This window comes from Chiloscyllium plagiosum, unplaced genomic scaffold (genome assembly GCF_037043375.1).
Source record: "Chiloscyllium plagiosum isolate Xiang-an unplaced genomic scaffold, Cpla_swu_hap1 HiC_scaffold_9, whole genome shotgun sequence".
NCBI lineage: Eukaryota > Metazoa > Chordata > Chondrichthyes > Orectolobiformes > Hemiscylliidae > Chiloscyllium > Chiloscyllium plagiosum.
Genome location: NW_028270147.1, coordinates 7,048,199 through 7,073,913, shown reverse-complemented (window position 1 = coordinate 7,073,913; position 25,715 = coordinate 7,048,199). Strand labels below are relative to the sequence as shown.

Genomic DNA, 25,715 nt, shown 5'->3' with positions numbered 1-25,715 from the left:
GAGGACCAGTGTTGGGACCTATTTGCAATCTGCATTAAGTACTTAGATGAAGAGGCAGAGTAATGCCTAAACTTGACGAGAGAAAGCTAGGTGGAAAGGTGAACTGCGAGAAGAATGCAGTGGCTTCAAAGAGAAATAGATAGGTTTAAGTGAGTGTGGCAACAAAATGGCTGATGGATTGCTTTGTAGAAAAGTGATAACTTAGTCACTTTGCAAGAAAACAAGGACAAGATTTTTAAAAGGTATGAAACTCATCAGTGTTTATATTTAAAGAGACTTGGGTATGCTCATACAAAGTACACAGCTGTAGCTTACAGATAAAGCAGTCAGGCAGATTCCATATTGGGCCTCTATTGAAAGGGGATGTGAGTGCAAAAATAAAGAAATTATCTTACAATTGTGCAGAGTTTTAGTGATACCACATATAAATAACTAAGTCAAAACTCTTTGACCTATCAATTCTGTACTGCCAAAGATGTACTACTACCTACATTAGTCCTACTGTCCCACACTACACCAGTAACTTTGAATGATAGTTCATTGGTGACCTTTAAGCGGCAATTGGATAGGTACATGGATGGGTGCTTAAGCTAGGACAAATGTTCGGCACAACATCGTGGGCCGATAGGCCTGTTCTGTGCTGTATTGTTCTATGTTCTATGTGCTCAGCCAAGTACTTTAAAGGTTGTGCGGTTTCATGCCTCAGCTGCGCTCCCAGCAAATGCATTCCAGACCCCATCCAGTGTCTGGATGAAAAGGTTTTTCCTCAAATCCTCTCAAACCTCCTGCTTTTCACTTTAAGATTATGCCCCCTTTGTTATCACCCCTCTGACTACAGGGAACAACAGCTTTCTATCACCATGTCCATGCCTCTCAATCTTCTATTCTCCCAAGAAAACAATCTGGATTTATCCAGTCTCTTTTCAAATCTGAAATGCTTCATCCCAGGCAATATCCTGGTGAACCTCTTTTGTAGTCTCAGTCTTCCTGTTGTGTGGTGACCAGAACTGCGCACAGTATTTTCCAGCTGTGGTCTAACCAAATTTTGGTACAGCTCCAACATGATCTCCCTGCTGTTATAATCTATGCTGAAAAATGTGTTGCTGGAAAAGCGCAGCAGGTCAGGCAGCATCCAAGGAGTAGGAGAATTGACGTTTCAGGCATAAGCCCTTCTTCAAACGTCGATTCTCCTGCTCCTTGGTTGCTGCCTGACTTGCTGCGCTTTTCCAGCAACACATTTTTCAGCTCTGATCTCCAGCATCTGCAGTCCTCACTTTCTCCCTGTTATAATCTGTGCCATGACTGATAAAGGTAAGCACCCTCTGTGCCATCTTAACCATCTTTAGGGATCTATAAACAAGCTTAGATTCCTTTCTCCCTCTGAGGCTTCCTAATGTCTTGCCATTTTGGATACTGTCTTGTCTTCCTTCCAAAGTGTGTCACCTCATACATTCTTGGAGTTACATTCCAAGTGCTACTGATCTGCCCATCTGACCAATCCATTTATATCCTCTTGTTGCCGACTACCTTCCTTATCACTGCATCACCAACCATTCTTTGTGTCATTCACAAAATAACTTATCATCCCCTGCACATCCTCATCTATATCATGTATGAATATCACAACCAATAAGCGACCCAACACTGATCCCTGTGATACACCTCTACACAGAGCTCCACTTTTCAATTAGATTCCCTACAGTGTGGAAACAGGCCCTTCGGCCCAACTAGTCCACACCGACCCTCCGAAGAGTAACCTACCCAGACCCATTTCTCTCAGGCTAATGCACCTAACACTATGGGCAATTTAGCGTGACCAATTCACCTGACCTGCGTATCTTTGGACTGTGGGGGGAAACTGGAGCACCCAGAGAAAAGTCGCGCAGACACTAGGAGAATGTGCAAACTCCAAACAGACAGTCGCCCGAGGCTGTGATCGAACCTGGGTCCCTGGTGCTGTGAGGCGGCAATGCTAACCACTGAGTCACCGTCTGCCACCCACTCTGTCTCCTGTCACTAAGCCAATTTTGGATCCAACGGGGAGAAAGTGAGGACTGCAGATGCTGGAGATCAGAGCTTAAAAATGTGTTGCTGGAAAAGCGCAGCAGGTCAGGCAACATCCAAGGAGAAGAAGGGCTTATGCCCGAAACGTCGATTCTCCTTCTCCTTGGATGCTGCCTGATCTGCTGCGCTTTTCCAGCAACACATTTTTAAGCTTTGGATCCAACGTGTCATGTTAGCTTGGATCCCATGAGCTCTCTTTCAGTTTCCTATGTGAGATCTTGTCAAAGACCTTGCTGAAACCTTGAATATTGTGCAGTTTTGCTGTCCACGTTTAAGAATAGACATACTTGTATTGGAGGCAATAAAGAAGATTCGCTAAATTAGTTCCTGGGAATGAGGGATTGTCCTGTTGAGAGGCTGGGCAAATTGGACCTATGGACATTGAAGAGTAAAAGAATGAGAGGTGATCTGATTGAAATGTAATAAAATTCTGAAAGGCTTCATAGAATAGATGCTAAAAGATTATTTCCTCTGACCAGGGAATCTAAAGCATGTGCGTAATCCTCCGTGTAAGAGGCCAGTCATTTGGGACTGAGATGGGAAATTTCTTGACTGAATGTTGTGAATTTTTGGAATTCTGTATCCCAAAAGGTTGTGAAGTTGCCATTGTTGAATACATAAAAGGCTGGAAAAGACCGATTTTTAGCGTCTTGGGAAGTTAAAGAATATGGGAGTGGGTAGGAAAGTGGAATTGAAGCCCAAGATCAGCCTTGACAGAGGAGACTTCGTGGACTGCATGCCCTACTCTCCCCAATTCTTTGTGTTATTAACTTAGCAACAACTCCAATTTAAAATTTGTGTTCTTTCATTCAAATCTCTTTATGCCTCCTTTTGCTTTTATTCTCTGGCTTTCCTAGGCATCATAACTTGCTATATTATGAGAAACTGAGATAAAATGAAGCGTTTTACTCAGTTAAATGATATGTGGGAGGAGGTTCAAACAGAAAATAATTACAATGCATTAGTTAGACAGGATTGTCCTGTTTGTCTGCTGTGAATTCTGTATGATGCTCTGATTTTTAGATGTTATGAAGTTTTCAAATTGAAATCCACAGAATCACATGGGTCTCGAACTCATTAGTTTGTCTGCTGTGAATCCTCTCACTGAAGTTTGATGTGAGAGCCAAAAACAGCAGCATGTCTTCCAGATTGTTCATTTGCTGGGATAGTTGTGCTGGCGTAAAATCACCTTAGTCTCACTCTGAACAGGTGCTGTTATAAACAACTCCACCCCTGAAGTAAGTTCTATGGCAGCACCAATTCAAAGACAAACTGCAAATTGTCACAAACTGCTTATTGTAATTGTTCCATCTGTTAAATTCAACAGAGGAAAGGGCTGTGTAGTTATGCAGAAACTTTCTGATATCTCTGTGTTAAAATACTATCCTTAGTTTGGATTACAACTTAAATCAACGAAAATTCAACTGGCTGTTTTTAAACAAATCCTTAGCTATTGTATGCACGCATGAGAAAAGGCACATTAGTGGTTTCTTTGTCGGAACATCTATGCATATCTATCTGTTACAATTCCATAAGCGAGGCACCCTTAAGGCTGAACTAAACTTTATCACAATGGACTTTTTTAGCTCGCACTTATTTCACCATATAGTCATGCAAATAGCTCTAAATAAAATATTGTCGAAAATTATACTTGGTTAACAAAAAGCCAAGTTTTGTTTTTTTTTAGACAGCATAAGTAGTTCACACTCCTGATCTGCAAACAAAAGTCATAGTCTGATCAAATAAGTTTAAAGACAAGTTTGTGTGTGGTTCCAATTATGATTCTTTCGCATTGTATTTGCTGGAGCCTACAGTGGAGTCTGTGAAGTAGTGAGAGTTTTAACTTTGTGAAGTAGTTTGATATCTCCTGATGAAATACAAGATACTGTTTAAACACAAGCTCTTTGAAGTTTCATTTCAGTGTTGCAAAGCTGTCAAGTTCCATGTTGACTTTTATCCCTCTGGTGGCAAAAGAACTAAAAATATCTGTTACAAGTATTTTGTTAATAAAAGGAAGGGGAAGGTCAGAGGATGTATTTTTAAAACCCTCTAGTTCCATGATTAAAACCAAGTATATAGTCGCTTCCATTTCCCTATTGCCAGTTAATCCAACAATAATTTACATTGCCATACAACTTTTCCAAAACAAAATGTCCTGAGGTGCTTCAGGAGTTTCTCAAAACAAAATTTGACAGACACGTGAAGTGACTTTCAGGTAAATGGTCGAAAGCTTCGTTAAGAAGTGTTTTAAACAATGCTAAATGACGAATGACATATAGAGAGCTAGAAAGGTTAGAAAGAAAATTTCCAAGCTTGGGGCCATACAGCTGAATTCTAATGAAATCTGGAATGATTAGTGCTAAAATTATAGCGCAAATGTGGGAATAGAGGGCACACACTGTGCGAGGCCATGGAAGAATTGGAAGCCAAGGATCCAAATTTTAAAATGGAAGTTTGACATAACAGGGAGCCATTGTAGGTCAACAAGAAAAGGGGTGGTGAGTGAACGGGACTTAGTGTGAATCAAGATCTGAGCAGAGGAATTGATTCATTCTTGCTAGACAGAGTCTTCTCAAACAAAAGTATGAGGGGGCAATTGCAAAAAAAAACAAAATATTGAAGCTCCACATCTGTATGAGCAAACACATGTAAAGTATGTCCTCTTATTTGTGTGGAAGATGAGCCAGGGTTCTTGTTTCTCATTGCTATTCATTGACCTCAGCTTTCACTTGCATGCTTTCACAGATGGAGCGAGGTTCGGGTTCTGCTTTGAAGCTTGCTTATGCAGTCCCTCCATACTCATGTTAAGATCTGGGTGAGAGGTGGTACAAAAGGGTTCTTAGCCCCCAATCGGGAATTAGTGTCTTTGGTGTGGTGAAAACTAGCAAAAAAAGGAACTAACACTATGTAACCTTTGACTTGTGAAAAATACATGGACTCTAAATATTTAAACTATTTTCAGACAGTTTTGTGGTCTCGTACAGGCTCACTTACAGGAAATGCTATTTTGGTATAAACCTTTCTACGTTTGTTTAAGCTGTTGAACTGCTCAGAATGAAATTGCCAGAGCAGTTTTAAAATTTTAAGATTTTGATGCTTTGTAAAATACTGACTTTTAAATTATTTTAAAAAGGAGGGTTGTGAAATGTGCTGTTCATGTCGACAGGAAACTACAGTACTCGCTTACAATCCGTGGTTGAAGTGCTGATTGGGGTAACAGCCTTTTGGTTGCAAACAGGAAGTTTGTTCAGCCTACAGGCCATAGCTGCTCTAAGAAGATCACTGTGCTACACGTTTGCAACCCTTGTTAATAGCTATAAAAGTATTTAATGTGACTCAAAGCAGCAGATGGCCCAACAAAAGGATCAATTCGGTTACCAGTCCACAGGGCCAGAACCATCAAAAACCTCTTCAGCTCTGGTTAAACTGGAAGTCTTAGCGAATAGAATTTTTCACAGACAACCAAAAGTGGCTGCTAATGAGCAAAATCTGCTTCTGGAAACTGAAGGTGTCTTTGTTTCTGGATACACTCTCACTTGGGATGATTGTAGTAAGTTTACTGTACATTTCAGTCCAATGTCATTTTTGTGCAAAATTACAAAAAATATACTACCTAGCAGTGACTAAGGCTCTTAGTAAATTGTCGTCTGGATTTGTTTTGTGAGCAAAATTACTCAGCAATCTTAGATTTATTTTTTGTTAAGGAAAGAACAGTTTCTGTACAAGGAAGGTCTTAAAGTCCCATAGTCTACTAAGTAAACCCCTCCTCTTAACCTTAACCTCTTCCGAGATGGCCAGTTGGTTCAGCTGGAAGTATGTTTGTTTGATAATTGGATAACTAATCAACTGCAAGGAGCGTCAAAGTAAAGTTGAAGCCTTTCTCTGTGTACACAGTTTCAGGAAATGACTGTTAATCAAGTGGATGTAAACTCTTGTCTCACCTGTGAAAGCTGTGGCTTAGTTAGGCACACACCTGACCCTGAGGCAGGTAGTTACAGATTCTCGGCCGACACCAGGATTTGAGCACAAAAGTCTAGGTTGACATTCCAGTGCAATACTGCTGAACAGTCAGAGCTTTCATTTCTCATGAGACATTAGACAGAAGTTCTATTTGTCTTTGCAGTTGGTCATAAAGCATTTATAAGAGAGATCCTTCAGCCTTTTGAACTGATGCCTGCTCCCAGTGGAGTAATCCAGTCAATCCCATTCCACCGTTTGAGTCCCATAGCTCTGCAAATTCAGTTTCAAGTGCCTGTCCAGTTTTCTTTGAAATCATTCGTTGTCTCCACTACTGCTACTTTCATGGGCAGCGTTTCCAGGTTATTACCAATGAGGACAAAATTCATTTCCTATTGCTCTTCCATCTCATACCCAAAATCTTAAATCTCTGTTCCCTCATCTTTGTATCTTCAACTAATGGGAAGAGCTTTTTCCCCAGTTGTTTACCTTATCAAGGCTGTCATAATCTTTTAACTCTCATCAAGTTGTTTCTCATTTTCCTTTGCTCCAGTTTTTCCACCCTAAATGTGTAACACAAACTCTCCAACCATGAAGCTATTCTGGTAAATCACTTCTGAGCTGTCTCAATAGCCTTTATATCTTTACTAAAGTGTGGTGACCAGATTGAATGCAGTACTCTGGTTGGGGCTTGACCAGAGCTTTGTAAGATTTAGCATAACTTACCCTGCCTTTGCCTCTTTCTGTTCCTTTTGCTAAAATACATTACCTCTCTCTTTTCTGGATTGTATTTCAAATTCTCACTGATACTTGTCTGCCAGTGCTAATACTCTATCTCATAGTTTGCGTCTCCTCCATGTTTGCTAATCCAAGTCATTTATATATGGCCAAAAAAAGGTCTATTGTTATCCTGAGTGGGGGGAAAGAAAACTACCATGGCTCACTAATTTCTGTCCTTAAGCCAATCTTGTATCGAATTGAACACTGACCCTCCTCTTCCATAAGCCCAAATTTTGTTAATCAGGCTTTTATACAGTACCTGGTGAAATGTTTTCTTAAAATCCACTGCATTCTATTCTTTAATATTCTCTTATTCCTCAACCAAATTTAGATCAGTTATGATCTGTCCTAAATTATCTAAAACTTATCCAGATGCTTTATATTTTTTCCCCTGATCATGAATTGTAAAATCTTACCCATCACTGATGTTAAACTGACCAGGTTGTAGTTACTAACACTATCCTTTTATCCTTCCATGAATAAAGGTGTTACATTTGCCATTTTCTAATCCACTGGCACCTCTCTCTCATCTTCTGCTACTTCAACCCACAATTCCCTTAACCTGGGATACAAGCCATTTGGGCCAGATAATTTAATCACCATGAGTATAGCAAGGCTTCTACTGTCACCACTCTTTTTAGGGTATTTCATATTATCTGTTGTTTCCACTATCTCCACATCCATTGATATTTTGTCAAGTTGCACTTACCCAACAAACACTTAACCGAATTATTAAATACTTTTGTTTTGGACAAGATTGAGGGAGTTATCCCAAATGACCTGATTTAATATTTGTCCCTCAAACATCACAACAACCATTTTAACTGGTCATTGCAATATCCCACAAAACGATATAATGTGCAAATCCGCTGCTGCATTTCCCATATTACAACAGTGTCTACACTTTAAAAGTACTTGACGAGTTACAAAGTATTTGAAGTATCCAATTCATTGAATTGTAGAAAATTTACACAGATAAAAGCCATATGGCCCATTGTGTTAGTGCCAACAGAAAAACAAGCCAATGAGCTGATCCCACTTTCCAATGTTTGCTCCATAGCTCTACAGTGTTTAGCACATGGGATGCATGTTCAAATATCTTTCTAGTAAGTTGAGAATTTCTGCCTCTACTACCCTTTCAAGCAGTGTGTTCCTGATACTTGCATCTCTCTGGATGAAAATATTCCCTCATCTCCCCTCTAATCATTCTGGCAATCTATGCCCACAAGTCGCTGAACGTTTTGCTGAAGTAAATAGGCCCTTCTATTTTATCCACAGCTCTTCATAATTTTGTATGTCTCAAAGAAACCTCCTTCAAAGAGACCAACCCCACCCATTGAATCTTTCCACAAAGTTGTTTTTGTCCAGACCCAGCTACATCATCAAAATGTTTATCTTGTATCCTCTCGTGCAATTCCATCTTCACTGCAATGAGACAACTAGAACTGTGCACACAACACTTTGTGACATAACTAATGGTATATGCAGTCTCAGCATAACCTCCCTTCTTTTGTATTCTAGACCTTGGTGAATAAAGAGAGATGTCATACACCACCTTATCAAACAGCCCTGCTACCTTCAGGGATTTCCAAGGCCCCTCACTTCCTCCACATATCCTAGTATCTCCCATTTATTGTGTTCTTTTGCCTTGTTCGACTACTGAATGCCAGTTGGCATTTGTGTGCCCATCTGATCAATCCATTGACATTCTCATGTGGTCAACAGTTATGCTCCCTATCAACCTTAGGGCCATTATTTTTGCTTTGTTTGCAGACTTCTTGATTGTGCCCCTGACCTAAATGTCTAAATCGTTAATGTATATCATAGAAAATATCAGACCTCGTAGTGAGCCTTGTGGAACCCTGCTGGAGAAAACCTTCCAGTCTCAAATACAACTACCAATGTTTACTCCTTTGTTACCTTCCACTAAGCAAGTTCTGTATCCAGCTTGCAATATTCCCATGAATCCCAAGAGACTTTTTTTAATCAAATCTGCCATGCATGTCTCACTAACTTGATTGAGCGTTTGGAAGTAACGAAGAGGATTGATGAGGGCAGAATGATGGATGTGATTTATATGTACTTCAGTAAGGTGTTTGACAAGGATTTTTTATGGTATATGGGTTAGCAAGGTTAGATTGCATGAAATATATGCAGAACTAGCCATTTGGTAGCTCAAAGGTAGAAAACAGAGGCTGTGGTGGAGGGTAGCCTTTCAGATAGGAGACCTTTGACTATTGGTGTGCCACAAGGATCGGTGCACGGTCCACTGCTTATCAGCCCAACTCTGCTTCCTGTCAATGTCCAGTTGCAACTTCCAACAGCCCTCCACGCTATTCACCACTCCACCAACTTTCATGTCATCGGCAAACTTACGAACCCACCCATCCATTTCCTCATCCAAGTCATTTATAAAAATCAAAGAGCACAAGTCCCAGAACAGATCCCTGTGGAAGACCACTGGTCACTGAGCTCCAAGCTGAATACTTCATCTACTAATACTCTGTCTTCTGTGGGCCAGCCAGTTCTGTATCTGGACAGCCAGATTTCCCTGTATCCCATGTCTGCTTACTTTCTGAATGAGTCTACCATGTGGAACCTTATCAAACACCTTGCTAAAATTCAGATACACCACATCCACTGGTCTATCTTCATTAATGTGTTTTGTCACATCCTCGAAGAATTCATTAAGGCGTGTGAGGCATGACCTACTCCTCTCAAAGCCATGTTATCTCTAATCAAACTATGCTTTTCCAAATAATCATAAATCCTGTCTCTCAGAATCCTCTCCAATTTACAAGGATATTGCCAGGGTTGGAGGTTTTGAGCTATAGGGTGGGGTTGAAAAGGCTGGGCTGTTTTCCCTGGAGTATCGGAGGCTGAGGGGTGACCTTATAGAGGTTTATAAAATCATGTGGGGCATGGTTAGGGTATATAGAGAAGGTCTTTTCCCTGAGATGGGCGAGTCCAGAACAAGAGGGGAGAGGGGAAAGATTTAAAAGGGACCTAAAGACAACTTTTTCATGCAGAGGGTGGTACGTGTATGGAATGAGCTGCCAGAGGAAGTGGTGGAGGTTGGTACAATTACAGAATTTAAAAGGCATCTGAATGGGTATATGAATAGGAATGAATAAGAGGGATGTGGACCACAATCAGTGAAGATTGGGTGCAATAGTTCATCATCGCTAACACTCAACACTGTCCCTCCCCCTGTGGTGTATACTCAGCCCCCTACTGTACTCACTGTACACCCATGACTGCATCATCAAATACCAGACTAATGCCATTTGCAAGTTCACTGTTGACACCACCATAGTTGGTTGAATCTCAGATGGCAACGAAACAGACTACAACAGGAGGTGGAAGACCTGGAAAAATGGTGCATTGAGAACAACCTAGCTCTTAATGCCGGCAAAACCAAGGAGTTCATTGACTTTCGGCAGGATGTTACTCATGCCTCCCTACACATTAACAGCACAGAGGTGGAACAAGTGGAGAGTGTCAAGCTCCTGGGAGTGGTCATCCACAACAAGGTTTCTTGGATTCTTCATGTGGAAGCACTGGTTACAAAGGCCCAACAACGTCTCCTCTTCCTCAGACAGCTGAGGAAATTTGGCATGACAGCGAATACCCTTGCCAACTTTTATAGGTGCGCTATCAAGAGCATTCTGTCTGGATGTATCACTGCCTGATATGACAACTGTACCATTCAAGATCGGAGACAGTTACAGAGAGTAGTGAACTCGGCCTGGACACAAAGGCCAACCTCCCATCTATAGAATCCATCTACCAGGCCCACTGTCGAGGAAAGGCCGCCAGCATTCTCAAAGATCCATCCCACCCTGGCAATGTTTTTCTACAACCTCTATCATCGGGAAGAAGGTACAGAAACCTAAACATATGCACTAGCCGGTTTTGAAACAGTTTCTACCCTACTGTTGTTAGAATACTGAATGGACTCAAACTCTTAACACTCACCTGAACCTGTGTTTTGGTTTTGCCACTGTTTACCTATTATTTACTCATCTGTGCTACATCCTCACAAAACAAAGCTTTTCATTGTGCCTTGGTACAATAAATTCAATTCAATTCAAGTGCTGGCTAATGGGTCCAGATTAATTTAGGATATCTGGTCAGCAGGGACAAGTTTCTATGCTGTATGTCTCTGACTCTGAGAGACCTGGTCAAAAGCCATAAACCATGTCACCTCCATTAATCTCATTGGCAATTTCTCTGAAAATTCAATCAAGTTAGTCTCACTCTGCTTTATAAATCCATGCTGACTTTTCTTGATGAACCCTTGCATTCCTTAATGACTGTTTATCCTCTGAATTGATTTCAATAATTTGTGGACTACTGGGGTTAGACTATCTGACCTGTAATTATTTGGTCTGTTCCTTATTCCCTTTGTTTACAAAGGTACAATGTTTGCAGTCCTCAAATCTTCCACTGCTTCACACCTGTGAGGATTGAGAAGTGACCTTTAGACCTTATACTGTTTCCACCTTGTTTTGTTTTAATAGCCTGGGATGATAATCCTATTAATGCTACCTCTGCATGCCATTTGCATCCAATGCTTCACTCTCCTCCTCCTCCTCAACTGCACCATCTGCAATGTCCCCTCTTTGTGCAGATAGACTCGAAATAATATTAATTAACCATATCAACACCTTCCTTGACACAGGTTAACTTTTTAAGCCTTTTTATGTGTTCTGCTCTCTGCATATATTCACATACCCATCCAGATGCCTTTTTAAATGTTCTAATTTTACCAAACTCCTCCACCTCCTCTGGCAGCTCATTCCATGCATGCACCTTAGGTCCCTTTTTAAATCTTTCCCCTTTCACCCCAAACCTATGCCCTCTAGTTCCAGACTCTCCCATCTCAGGGAAAAGACCTTCTCTATTCTTTTTACTGTTAATATGTTGATGAAACATCTTTAATTTTTCCTTGATTTTATTTGCCACTATTCTTTGCTTTCCTAATTTCGTTTTTGAGTTTATTCCTCCATTTTCTCTACTCTTCTCAACTTTCTGTAGTATTGAGTTAGTGTTCGGTATAAACTCTTAGCCCTTGACATCCAAGGACACTAGATTTGTCCATTCCACCCATTTTCTTTATGGGAGCATGTTAACTCTGAGTTTTCCCCTTCCTTCCAATTGCTCTTGTATTGATTTGCTTTCAAACAGTAACTTCCAATCCATGTTTGCTAAATCATTCCTCAGCTGAGCAAAATTGGCCTTGCGCCAATATAGAACTTTTCTATCTTTTGACCTTACTCAAGTTCTGTTAGAGCTTTATTGAACTATGATAATGATTTATTTTGTAGCAAAATGCTCACATAACTTCATTTCCTGAAACTAAATTCAAAGTGGCCATCTTATATATGTACTAGTCAACAAAACTTTTCTGAATGCATGTCAAAAGTTCTGCCTCAATTTCTTTACACTAAAACTACCCCAAGTGCTATTGAATCCCCTATTATGACTGCTCTATTGTCTTTGTACTTCTCAAATTTGCCTATATATCTGCTTGGAGAAAGTGAAGACTGCAGATGCTGGAGATCAGAGCTGAAAATGTGTTGCTGGAAAAGCGCAGCAGGTCAGGCAGCATCCAAGGAGCAGGAGAATTGACGTTTCGGGCATGAGCCCTTCTTCAGGAAAGTGCTCCTTTCCTGAAGAAGGGCTCATGCCCAAAACGTCGATTCTCCTGCTCCTTGGATGCTGCCTGACCTACTGTGCTTTTCCAGCAACACATTTTCAGCTATATATCTGCTTCTCAATCACACTTTTACTGGAGGTTACCATGCTACTATTCTATTCCATTCTGGCTGTCTGGTGCTTTCTTGTTTCCCCTCGTAAGCTGTAGTGTGACCATTTATAAACATGCTGTTTTGAATTCCAAAGTCTGTTTGATTTAGGTAGGCCCACAATGCAGTTGGGAGGGAATTCCTGGATTTTGGTGAAGGAACAATGATATATTTATCTAAGTCAAGATTGCTTGGAGGTCAAAACTGCAGGTGGTCCTATTCCTTTATATCTATTGGTCTTGTCCTTTTACTGGTCATGGGTTTGGGAAGTGCTGGCTAAGGAGCACTTCACCTTCTATACAGTACATTGTGCTGCTGCTGAACATTTGGTGGTGGAAGACAGAGTGATTGTGAGTGTAGTGCTGATCAAGTGGGCTATTCCGTCTTGGATGGTGCCAAGCCTCGAATATTGTTGGAGCTGCACTCATCAAGGAACTGGAGAGTAGTCCTCCATGCTCATGATTTATGCCTTGGAGTTAGTGTACAAGCTGTGGGGAGTTGTGAGGTGAATTACTTCGCGATTCCTAGCTTCTGATGTGTGCTGTTAGTCACAGTATTTACATGGCTACTTTGGTTCGGTGTCTTGTTGGTAGCAACCTCCAGGATGTTGTTAGTCAGGGATTCAGTGATGGTAATGCCATTGATGTCAAGGGTGATTGGATTCTCTTGATGGAGATGATCGTTGCTGGGAATTTGTGTGAAGCGAACATCACTTGCCACATTTTAGCCAGGGCTAGATATTAGACCATAAGATATCTGAGCAGAAATAGCTATTTGGCCGATTAAGTCTGCTCATCCATTTGATCGTGGCTGCTATGTTTCGCAGCCCCATTCTCCTGCCTTGTCCCCATTCATTTTTGGTTGCTGATCAAAATCTTGCAACCTTACACATTGTACTATTTCAAGAATACACTTTCTCAGAATGTGTCAGTAAATGTCAGTGACACCCATATCCCAAGAATTAATGTTTAACAAGTCACTGTTTAATGCCTAGCTCGCTCATTAGGATGTTTATTGCAGCTATAATTTATTTCCTTATGGTCTCCACTTCTAATGCCTTTCAAGGCAGTAACAATGCCTTCTACAATTTAGATTTCTCTAAGCCACTTCAAGAGCAAAAAAAGCACTGCTAAGCAGATTTAGATTTTTAGGACTAAATTTGAATTTGCAGTTATTTTAATGGGAAAACAGCTGCTAGCATATTGGTAGATCCTAGTTTTTCACTCCATCGTGGAGTTGATACATCCCTTCAGTGAATTCTTTTGGTTCATGTGAAATGCAATGAGCCATTTGCACCTTCAAGGATCAGCATGGGCTGAGAGGATGAGAGAAAGATCGTTGTGACTTAATGCTGTATTTGAAAAGTGTTTAATATTTGATAACGCGTTTTAAGAGCACTCAAAATAATTTTTGTCTATGCCACGAGTGCTGTGTAATAAATTGAGAATTTGTATCAACTGAGGAGTTTTCACGATCACACTTTTTCCAAGAAATATAATGTTAAATCAGAGATGTAAAGCGTCATTGGTTATTGCATTAGTTTTGGACACTATCACTGTGACCACATTTGTCATCCTGACAGAATCCCTGATTTATATACAACAATCTCATTATTTTCCTCCTTTTTTGTTACTGCAATAAAGTTTAAAGAAAGTAACAAATTTCCAGTGCAGATTGAAACATTGTCTTTAATTCCAAAGTGATTAATTGCAATACAGACAGGACAAAATACATGATAATTCAGCTGCTCAAAATAATAAAGTGGATTTGATGGAAACCTGGTAATTGAGCAGACTTCTGAGCATCACTTGGGGTTTTAAAACAAAAGCAAAGTGGAATTCCACACACGAAGTTGAAGCACTGGAATTGCCACCACCTGGAAGAGATGAAAGTCCCATGACTCTTGGAACTTGATTGTGTGCTATGTACCAAGTGACTGACTGATTAAAGCTGGGAGGGTCAGTTCTGGGAACGGAAGGACTCCCATCTCTGGGGATGGATGAAAGGCACAACAGCAGCTGCTTGTGTTTATATAGCACATTTAAAGTAGGAAAATCTTTCCAAGAGGCTTCACAGAAATGAAATAGGAGGAGTCACGTTATTATAGATTTGACTAAAAGATGGGTTTTGAGATAGAGTGTAATAGAAAGGGTTTAGTGTGGTGATTTCAGAAAGCAGACCAAGGTGGTTGAAGGTGTTCTAGTAATCTTAATGAAAGATGCCCAAGAAGGCAAAATTCAAGAAACTTTCAGTTGACTCATCTGTTATCTCATTACTTTGCACTTGCTTTGAGGCTAAAGATTGACATTCTTTTCTGAAATTGGTTTATTATACTAAGGGAGTTCTCCATTATTGGAAGTACGAAATTTCTGATGGAACATTAAAATAAAAGTCCATTTGTGTTGGGTTCAGATTGATGTAAAAGATGCTGTCTCAATATTTAAAACAATGTTGCAGAGTTCTCCATGTCTTGCTTGATATTTAACCTTTAAGAAGCACCATCAAAAACCAGACCAGTTGGGCATCTATCCAATTGTTTTATAAATCATTAGAAGGTTTAAGTTCAGAAAGAGGCTACTTTGCCCATTGTGACTGTGCCAGTCAAAAGTGAACATCCCAACTTTAGAGAGAAAGAGGCTAAGAGGAGACCTGTTGGGAATTTTCAAAATTACTGTTGAGCTAGATGGAATAGACGGGGAAAGACTGTTCTCACCTGTAAGAATTCTCACTTGGGGGCTTACATGATGGCTCAGTGGTTAGTTAGCAGTACTGTTCCACAGAGCCAGGTACCTGGGTTCGGTTCCACCCTTGGCTGACTGTAGTTTGCACATTCTCCCCATGTCTGCATGTGTTTCCTCTGGGTGCTCTGGTTTCCTCCCACTGTCCAAAGATGTGCAGATTAGGTGGATTGGCTATGCTAAGTTGCCCAATGTGTTCCAGCGGATGCACAGGTTGGATGGATTAGCCTGGGGAAATGCAGGGTTTAAAGGGTGGGTTTGGGTAGGAGGCTCTGCAGAGTGTCAGTGTGGACTCGATGGGCTAAATGGTCTGCCGCTGCTCAGATGCTGCCTGCCCTGCTGTGCTTTTCCAGCATCTGCACTTACTTTCTCCAAATGGTCTGCTTCCACATTGTAGGGATTCTCCCTATGAAGTAAGAACGAGAGGCACACATTAGAAATGATTTGAAAATGTGATGTGAGAAAAGCATTTTCTTGCAAGTGGTTCGAGGCTGGAATGAGCTACCTGATGTGGTGGAGACAGATTCAATTGAGGCATTCAAGAAGGGATTGTTCCTATTTAAATAACATTCAGTGTGCAAGAGTATGGGGAAAATGCAAGAGAATGGTATTATAATGGTCATTTTTAGAGTCACTCCATACCTGCTAACAACAAATGGCCTCCTGTTTTGTGCAAAGTGAAAAATCTCACAACACCACGTTATAGTCCAACTGGTTTATTTGGAAGCACTAGCTTTCGGAGCACTGCTCCTTCATCAGGTGTGGGCAGCACTCCAAAAGCTAGTGCTTCCAAATAAACCTGTTGGACTATAATCTCGTGTTGTGTGGTTTTTAACTTTGTACACCCCAGTGCAACACTGGCACCTCTAAATCCTGTGTTGAAATACTTGCTAGTATTTGGCCACATCCCTGCAGTTCTGGCACCATATCTCCAGATGCCATTTAAACACGTCAAGCATTTCTGACTTTCACTAATCTTTCAGACAATGTGCTAGACACCAACTGTCCTCCAGTCTGAAATTATTTTTCTTCTCTTTCCCCTCTAAATCTGTCCCCTATGGCCTCTTTGCCAAGATAAATAGGTCCTTTCCATGACACTTTAGCCAGGACCCCCTCAATTTTGTACATCGCAATGATGTTGCCCCTCAGCCTCTTTTCCAAGGAAGATAACACTCTTCAATCTTTCTGCATTGGGGCTTGAACTCACGCAGTTGTGATGTGGTGATAGAAGCTCTACAAAAGAGTACAGATGCGAAAGGACAGATTATGGCTGACCCCAGAGTGTCTGCTGGGAAACTATTCTGGAATATATTCCTTTTCATTGTATTGTGATAGCATCCATAAAAGTGAAAAGCTTTCCCTGGTCAGTTCAATATTTTAAGCAACTGTAATGGAAAATATTCCTACATTTGTTTACAATACTAATGTACATGGCAAGCAGAATAACTCATCCCCACAGCGAAATGCCAGGGTACTTCAGCATTGATTTAGTGCAGTGCTGCAGTTATTTTTAGTTAGAAAAAGAATTACGATTAATGGAATTGCTGAAAATTACTTGGGGCAAGACTTAGAGTTTGAATTGTGCATGGCTGTGTTTAAAGATTGGACCTACTCCTTTAAACTGTCAAATCATTAGAGTTTAAACAGCAGCGTGAATATGATCTGTTTTGCAAATCATAGAATGCATGTGTACCAGTTTTCTTGTAACTTTTTATACATTTCCTGATTGTGGTGGCATGTGACATTTTGTTTTGGTGACCATTAAAATACTGATCTACACTGAGATCACACGGCAGTGTTTGAGGGTCTGGCAATTAGGATAAATATTGGTGGAAGTAGTGATGGTGAAATTTAGTCAGGGTTCCTATTGCTGCAGCTGTGGTCTGGGTTTTGCATTAGCAATGATAGTGAAACTGGCAGTATTTGCTGTGATTACTCTTGAGACTGAGCAGTTTTGGTGTCTGCACATGTGCAGTTATCTATAGACAGAGAGGTTGCTGTCAGTGATGCAGTACTAATCCATAGCAATATTTTTGCAGAACTTTACAGCTGCTCAGAGGTTCCACACATGCCAGTCAGCATGTCAACACATTGACTTCCAGTTTCAGAAGTTGCTGTCAGACCCAGGCCTTGGAAGTCTGTGCATAGCAGGGGTTAAGAAAAAATAGAGGAAGTATTGCTCCATTGTGTGCTCTGTTGAAGTTCCCCAATCCCGAAGTTTTTTTTTAATTCACTCTTAGACTAACATTTATTGCCTGTCCCAGGTTGCCCTTGAGAAGATGGTGATGAGCTGCCATATTGAACCACTGCATTCCACGTGTAGTAGGTAAACTCTCAATTTCTAGTCCGTTAGAACCTGCTGAGTTGGCAGGAAAGAGGATTTGAGGCCTGAAGCAGATTAGCCACAATCTTGTTGAATGGTGGGCCAGTCTTGAGGGGCCAAATGGCCTACTCCTGGTGTATGTTATTTTTATAATAAGGACTTGCCTTTTATGCTATTAGTCTTAAAATAATGAAATGAAATGTAACTTTTTTAATGCCGTATGAAGTTCATAACTTTTATTGTGTGGTTTGATCCCACACTAAATTGGATTCAAGGTAAACTAGTTGAGAAGACAAAGTCAAGAACTACCTTCGGCTTGGTTTTCAGGGCAACACTATTATAAGTTAATACAATTAATCACTATACATGTTAGTTACAGTACCATTCAGGGGAACATTTGAAATTATAATGTACTATGACCTACAACGCAAGATCTTTCAGTATTGAACAAAAATAACATATCGATTGGTACCAGTCAATAATCTTCTGCTGAGTCCAATTTGGGATGTCTAAACATATTTTCAGTTCTTACAAAAGATCGGTTTTTCCATTTGGCTAGCTTTCTTTATTGCAGGAGATTTGTGTTAGGAAATGATTCACTGTGTTGGAACCTATTGTCATCGCCACCTAGTATCTATTATGTCGAAGTGGCCAATTCACTACAATCCATTATTGTAGCTATACTTTCTGTATCATATTAATGCATTTCTTCTCCTCAAGGCATTTGCATTACTTGTGTCAGGCATTAAATGCTTTCCAGTATTCTGTGTAATCAGAGATATTTTATTGGGCTCAAGACTCAATGCCCCTCAAATGTGATCAACTAACAGTTCGTGCTCAAGTTGAACTTGGGACCTTGTAGACTGTGTAGTTTAGTTATTTACTGACTGAAAGCAGTGAACCATTAGTTATGACTTTTAAGAGTTGAATTTGAGATGCTGAGTATGAAATATGAAGCTCATTTAATCTAACATTCGTGTGTCGCATGCAATTTTTACTATTCAAAATTTTTGCATGTCACGTCTGAATTTGCATGCTGTATTCAAGATAACATGATGGATTAACACCCCTACAGTTACATTGCGCTATCTTCTCAAGACAATCCTAGATTGTTTAGCCTACAAAATAAACCAAAAATGCTGGAAATATTCAGCAGTTCCACAGAATGAAAAATTTGTTTTGTGACTGACCTGAGTGAAGGGACACAGACTTGAAATAATATTCTGCTTTTTCTTCACGTATTCTGCCTGACCAGCATTTCAAGCATTCTATTTTTATTTCAGGTTTTCAAAATATGTAGTAACTTGCTTTTGCTTTACTTTTGATCACCGAATTGTGTTATTTGGCCTGTTGAGTCAGCTCTGACAAGACTATGGCTGATCTGATGATGACTTTAACACTCATTCTTCTGTACCCCTAATAATCCCAGGTCCTTGACTAACAAGAGAATCAGAGTTGAGTGTGTTGCTGGAAAAGCACAGCAGGTCGGGCAGCATCGAAGGAGCAGGAGAGTCGATGTTTTGGGCCGGAGCCCTTCATCCAGCAACACACACTCAACTCTGATCTCCAGCATCTGCAGACCTCACTGCCTCCTCGGATGCTGCCTGAACTGCTGTGCTCTTCCAGCACCACTAATCCAAAATCTGGTTTCCAGCATCTACAGTCATTGTTTTTACCTAACAAGAGAGTCAACCTATCTCTGTCTTTATTTAATGGCTTGCAGTCGAAATTACCAAGAACTTATCACCCTCTAAGAGAAAAGAAAGTCCTTACCACCATTTTCAATATTACACCCTTTATTTTAAACTGTGCTTTGTTGATCTCGTTTGCTTGGTCATGTACATTTTTTAGCATGGGTCATGAAAGGTCCTGGATTACTTTGCTATATACAAGAACTTATAGAAATGCATGTTGGGGTATGTGCAAACCACTTTGAGGTTTAGTTTATGAAATCTTTTTCATAATTAATTGAGTGTACTGATTTTGGGCCAATGTTCAGTGTGAAAGGCCAGGAATTGTATTTGAAAAATGATATAGCCAAATAGCATTATTCTCCAGTTATGTTTTAAAAATTAAACTTGTATCCAAGAAGTTTGCTCCTAACCACGAATAGAAGAATTGAATTAAGCTCAACATGCAGTGAATTTTGGTACGTGCATAATGCCTGCATACTAGTTTGTGTTTGGATTCTGTACCTCAAAAGATTGTGATGTGAGACCATGTTGCATGAATACATTTTGAGAAGGCCCAACACTGATTTCTAAATAGATTCTGGGAGTGTTGCATGTTAACACTGAATATAATAAGCCTGATTTATTACATTTACAGCAGGTATGAACTGAAATCTGGATAATAAAGTTCTGTATCCCAGAGGACCACAGAAGCTCAATCACTGAATATGTTGGAGTCTGAAATTAATATATCTTGACATCTTAAAAACATATAGGGATAGTGCAGGAAAATGATGTTGAAGTAGATGATCTAATTGAATGGTGAAGTTGGCTTGAAAAACTGAATGATCAAAACTTCCTAGTTTTTTTATGTTTCTTCACATTGATAAAAATGTAAATCTATCACTTGCCATGCTTTCTTCTGTATCTGCTTCAGTAATGAGCATCATTTTATTATGGACAACAGTTGTACAGTTTGCTTCAGACTGTAATTACACTGGAGTTCTCATGTCATTGCAAACTAATTTGGCCTTGTACCACTGCCAAAACGCTGTTATAAATCTATATAAAATTCCACCCAACTCGAGTGAGACTTTGTATAAGTGGTGGCAGGGGGAGGGGAAGTTTCAATTCATTGAAATTTCCTCGGTACGTTGTCCCCACATTTGAACATTTTCTGTTGGAGAGATGTGTTACTGAACCAGATAACTATTGTTGCATAAACAAGTCTTGTTACTTGTACTTCGTATTTCAATATTGTCTAAACTACACAGTTAGGCACTTCAGCTTATTTCTTCTTAATCAGACTTTGGATTGTAGCTGGGCATTCTTAAACTCTTGGGATTACTCAACTTTGATTTATCCCATTTGGTGTAATGAAGGCTGGTGCCTCTGAACCTTTTGATGTTAATGGTACTTACCAATACCCCTTCAATGTATCAATTTTAGAAAGAAATGAAGTGCTACCAACCCTGTCGATTTTGTTTTCTCACAGAAATTGGGCATGCATCTGTTTTTGTTATTACACTCATTTAGAGACTGAGTCCTACAGCCCAAACTGATCCATGCTGACCAAAATGTCAATCAACATTAACCGCATTTCCCTGAACTTGGCCCGTATCCTTGTAAACCTTTCCTATCCATGTATTTATCCAAATGCCTTTTAAATTTTGTTAATGTACCGCCTCAAGCATTTCTGCTGGCAGCTGATTCCACATGTGTACTACCCTCTATGTAAAAATGTTACCCCTCAGGTTCCCTTTTAATCTTTTCCCCTCGAACCTTAAACTGATGCCCTCTAGTCCTTGATTCCCCAACCCTGAGAAAAAGACTGCATTCACCCTACACATGCTTCTCATGAAGATATGAAAGAGACCTAAGGGGCAACTCTTTCACAGAGGGTGGTACACATATGGAATGAGCTGCCAGAAGAAGTGGTGGAGGCTGGTACAATTGCAATATTTAAGAGGCATTTGGATGGGTATATGAATAGGAAGGGTTTGGAGGGATATGGGCTGGGTACTGGCAGGTGGCACTAGATTGGGTTGGGATATCTGGTCGGCATGGACGGGTTGAACCGAAGGGTCTGTTTCCATGCTGTACATCTCTATGACTCTATCTTATACACTTCTGTAAGATTGCCCCTTCAGTCTCCTATGCTCTTCAAAAAAAAAAGTCAGAGTTTGTCCAACCTCTCCCTGTACCTCAAACCTTTGAGTCCTGGCAACATACTTGTAAATTTCTTCTGCAGTCTTTCCAGTTTAATAACATCCTTCCCACAGCAAGGTGACCAAAACTGAACACAGTACTTCAAGTATGGCCTCACCAATATCCTGTACAACTGCAACATAATTTTCCCAACTTCTATACTCAATGCCCCTGACTGATGAAGGCCAGTGTGCTGAAAGCCGCCCTCACTGCCCTGTCTACTTGTAACTCCACTTTCAGGGATCTGTGCACCTGAACTCCAAGGTCCCTCCACTCCACTACACTCCCTTTTCTATGATCCTAGTAGACCCATCTGGCATAGAAGCCACTGATGAATTCCGTATGAGCTTTTTTTAATCTGGACTTGACAAATAAGGATGCTGTCTTAAGTTACTGATTCCTCTGCATTTTCGCCATCTTCCATGTCAAACATAGTACATCCTGGTGAATCTGTATGGATTGTTAATTTCTTAAGTTTACCAGATCATAAGTTGTCCTTTAAGTATGAAAATGGTATCTAAATGTCCTAGTATTTCATTATTGAATAATTGAATTATACAAGCTGTTTGCCTCTCCTTTTATCACATTTTGTGTCTGCCATGCTCCCCTCCTCTGACTAAATGGCATACTTGTTTTAAATTATCTCCTTCCCTATAATGACATTGCTTTAGCATATGCACATGACTCAACCCAGAATTCTTCCTGCAATCAGATAAGTCGCTGTACTAACCCTCCTAACTATCTTAGACCTTCCACTAAACTTCACACTCAAAAGTTGGTCTTGTGAAGGTAATGATACAGATTTTGCCAGTCTGTCTGCCATTCTTCCTTTGTGAATTTTTTTCTATTCTCTTGAGTCCCTCAAGAAACACAGACACAATCCAATCTTGAAAATTCATCTTTTTATCTTAAGTCTGTCTAATCAATTTATTTGACCTGTCATCTCATGGCCATCATTTTGAATGGACTAAATCTATTAGAATCATTTGTGAGATCTCTGCTGGAAAGAGTAAGAAGTCTAATGCTTTATAAGAATTCTGAGAATGTTCATGCCAGTATGCTATAATCATGGTTTTGAGAGGCTGACGTTATCTCTCCAAAACTCCCTATGTTTGTGGATGGTTGGCAGTAGACTTCAAATGTTTAATGCCCACGCTGCATAATATGTCCTGAAAAATTTTAGATGTATTAAAATCTTGTCTGACCTAGTAATGCGCAGAGTAAAAGTGAACTGTTCCACTACCACTTCTGTTATAATTGTCCTTGAAGTATAGATTCTGAGAGGAAGTGAGGGCTGCAGATGCTGGAGATCAGAGCTGAAAATGTGTTGCTGGAAAAGCGCAGCAGGTCAGGCAGCATCCAAGGAACAGGAGAATCGACGTTTCGGGCATAAGCCTAGTAGACCCATCTGGCATAGAAGCCACTGATGAATTCCGTATGAGCTTTTTTTTAATCTGGACTTGACAAATAAGGATGCTGTCTTAAGTTACTGATTCCTCTGCATTTTCGCCATCTTCCATGTCAAACATAGTACATGAAGAAGGGCTTATGCCCAAAACGTCGATTTTCCTGCTCCTTGGATGCTGCCTGACCTGCTGCACTTTTCCAGCAACACATTTTCAGTATAGATTCTGTACATTGGGTTGTCATATCCATAATTGTGAAGGATATTGTTGGAGTCTCTCCTTCGTTCTTGGTCATGAGCCTACACAATCTAACTCCTGTTTCATCAAAGACTAGAATGTGTGTTAAAGTTGAGATGTGTCCTTATGAAGTTTTTGCCTGATGAATTGCCTGTTTATCGACAACGGAGTTTTCCATATTCCTGCCATAGGAATTTAATGTGCTACTTGCAATAACTCCTATTGAGACCACAGTGTTGAACTATTGACCGTTTCTTGTCTGTAAGTCTAAGAAGATGTCTTCTCTTCCTTATCAGAATTGATTTTTAAAATCTAATAATACTCTGGAACTCCTTCAACCTCAGCTTCAGTGTGATCTGACTGTATAAACTTGATTAACTCCAGATTTAAAAGAGACCTGAGGGGCAACGTTTTCACGCAAAGTGTAGTGCATATATGGAATGAGCTGCCAGAGGAAGTGGTGGAGGCTGGTGCAATTACAATGTTTAAAAGGCATCTGGATAGGTACGTGAACAGGAAGGATTTAGAGGGATGTGGGCCAAATGATGGCAGTTGGGACTCTATAGGGTATCTGGTTGGCATGGATGAGTTAGACTGAAAGGTTTTTATCTGTGCTCTACATGTCAATGACTATCTGATTTCAAACATGTTAAACACTTATTCATCCTCATCCTTAAAAGAAATTTTACCTCTGGTTATGGACTTTGTTTAGCCATAGCTTGGTGGTGTTTTGGAATTTTTTATAAGCTTTCTTTGGTTTACAGCCAGAGAAGAAGAGACTGATGCTTTGTATTGTCAGGTTCTGGGTCTGGTCTCTGCCGTCCCTGGCACTTAGTATCTTTTTAATATTCTGTGCCCCTCTGTCTTGACTTCTCTCACAGCTCAGCAATACCTTGCACTTAATTTTGAAGTTGTAAAACTCTCCTAGCATTTCTGTTACAGCCGTCTAATTTCCATTTTGGTTCATAATTGCAAAAGAGATCTGTGGACTCCTATGCTGTTTCTACCCAGTTTTAGCCCAACCACATTATAGTCAATTGAATCCTGATAGTCTGTCAAATTGGGAGTAATGGTGTGGAAATATTTGTCCGTTCTTCAGGACATCAAACCGGCAAAGGGGAAAAATACAAAATCAGAATTTTGTTGAGTTCAAGTTATATTCCTGGCATTTTTAGTAGTCAGTTTGGACTGTAACTACTACTATCAGTGCATATGTAGTGTGTCTCAGTTTTAACTGTCCCAGTTTCATCCTTCAGTCAATCATGTATTTCGAAGTAAGATTGTTGTTGTATTGCTGGGAGTATGACAGTGTGCAGATTATATGATAATGAGATATGTAATAGTACAAAAGTAAACAAATAACTGCAGATGCTGGAGATTTGAAATGAAAACAAGTGCTGCAGAAACTCGACAGGTCTAATGGCATCTGTGGAGAGAAAAGAACATTCAATGTGTTGATCCAGTGACTCCATCAGTTCTGACTGATGTGTTTTGTATCCACAGGTGCCAGAATTGCTGGGTTTCTCCACTTTGTCTTAGTGACATAACTGCATAATCTGTTTTGGATATATCGGGTACAGATATTGGCCAGATGACCAAGAAAACCATCCTGATCTGCTTCAGATAGTACAATGACATTTTGTGTGTAAACCAGAAGGGGCAGGCAAATTCTGGATGATTTCATGTCAGAAAGATGCCAACTGTAAACATTGCAGCAGTCTCTCATTACAAACTGGAACTTTGATATAGTAATCCCTGGGATGAGTCTTGAGCTCAAACCTCCTGACTGCAAGAGGATCTACCATTGAACCATAGCGGAAAAGTCTAATGACTCCAGAGCTTGGTTTTATTGGATTTCTAAATAAAAACTGCTAAATTTGTGGATCGAACAATTCAATCATACGTGGTTGCATAATTTTTTCTTATAGATCTCAAATGATATATAGGAGCTCTAGTGCATAGGACTTTGGGAGGGAGGTGAGGGGCAATCCCCATCATAAAATGAATAGTGCTATTTCGATGAGTATACATCAGATTAGAGTCCAGGGTAGAAGCTCAGATGGGAATACAGTTGTGTGCTTGAGTAACAATGCCTGAAGGCACTTCTGTTTAAAATGAAGTTGCTGCTTCCTTAGTGTGCCACAAAGTTTAGCAATTATGTTATTTCGAATTTTAGGTTTCTCAACAACTTTCTTTGGATGGATTTTGCAGGTTAATGATCATAAAGATGGTATCTGTGACATTCTATTTGAATTAATGCTCATTTAAGACAGTACCTTTAAATGTACTGTCACTGTGCAGGTGGAAGACACTATATTTATGATGGATAAAAACAATGACTGTAGATGCTGGAAACCAGATTCTGGATTAGTGGTGCTGGAATAGCACAGCAGTTCAGGCAGCATCCGAGGAGCAGTAAAATCGATGTTTCGGGCAAAAGCCCTTCATCAGGAATACAGGCAGAGAGTCTGAAAGGTGGAGAGAGAAGTGAGAGGAGGGTGGGGGTGGGGATAAAGTAGCAT

General features: G+C 40.1%; 1 protein-coding gene across 3 annotated transcripts in view; it reads left to right on the top strand.

Moving 5' to 3' along the window:
* The window catches only part of LOC122554117 (cAMP-dependent protein kinase catalytic subunit beta), a 197,368-nt gene that overhangs the window by 90,011 nt on the left and 81,642 nt on the right, over positions 1 to 25,715 (top strand). Inside the window, exon 1 of one of the 3 annotated variants that reach the window (XM_043698624.2) lies at positions 5,361 to 5,614. The exons of the other annotated variants lie outside the window; for them this stretch is intronic. Within the exon in view, the coding sequence (XP_043554559.1) occupies positions 5,413 to 5,614 (202 nt within the window). The 5' untranslated portion in view covers positions 5,361 to 5,412. Of the gene's footprint in view, positions 1 to 5,360; positions 5,615 to 25,715 lie in introns of those variants that run through there. 3 annotated transcript variants of the gene reach the window in all.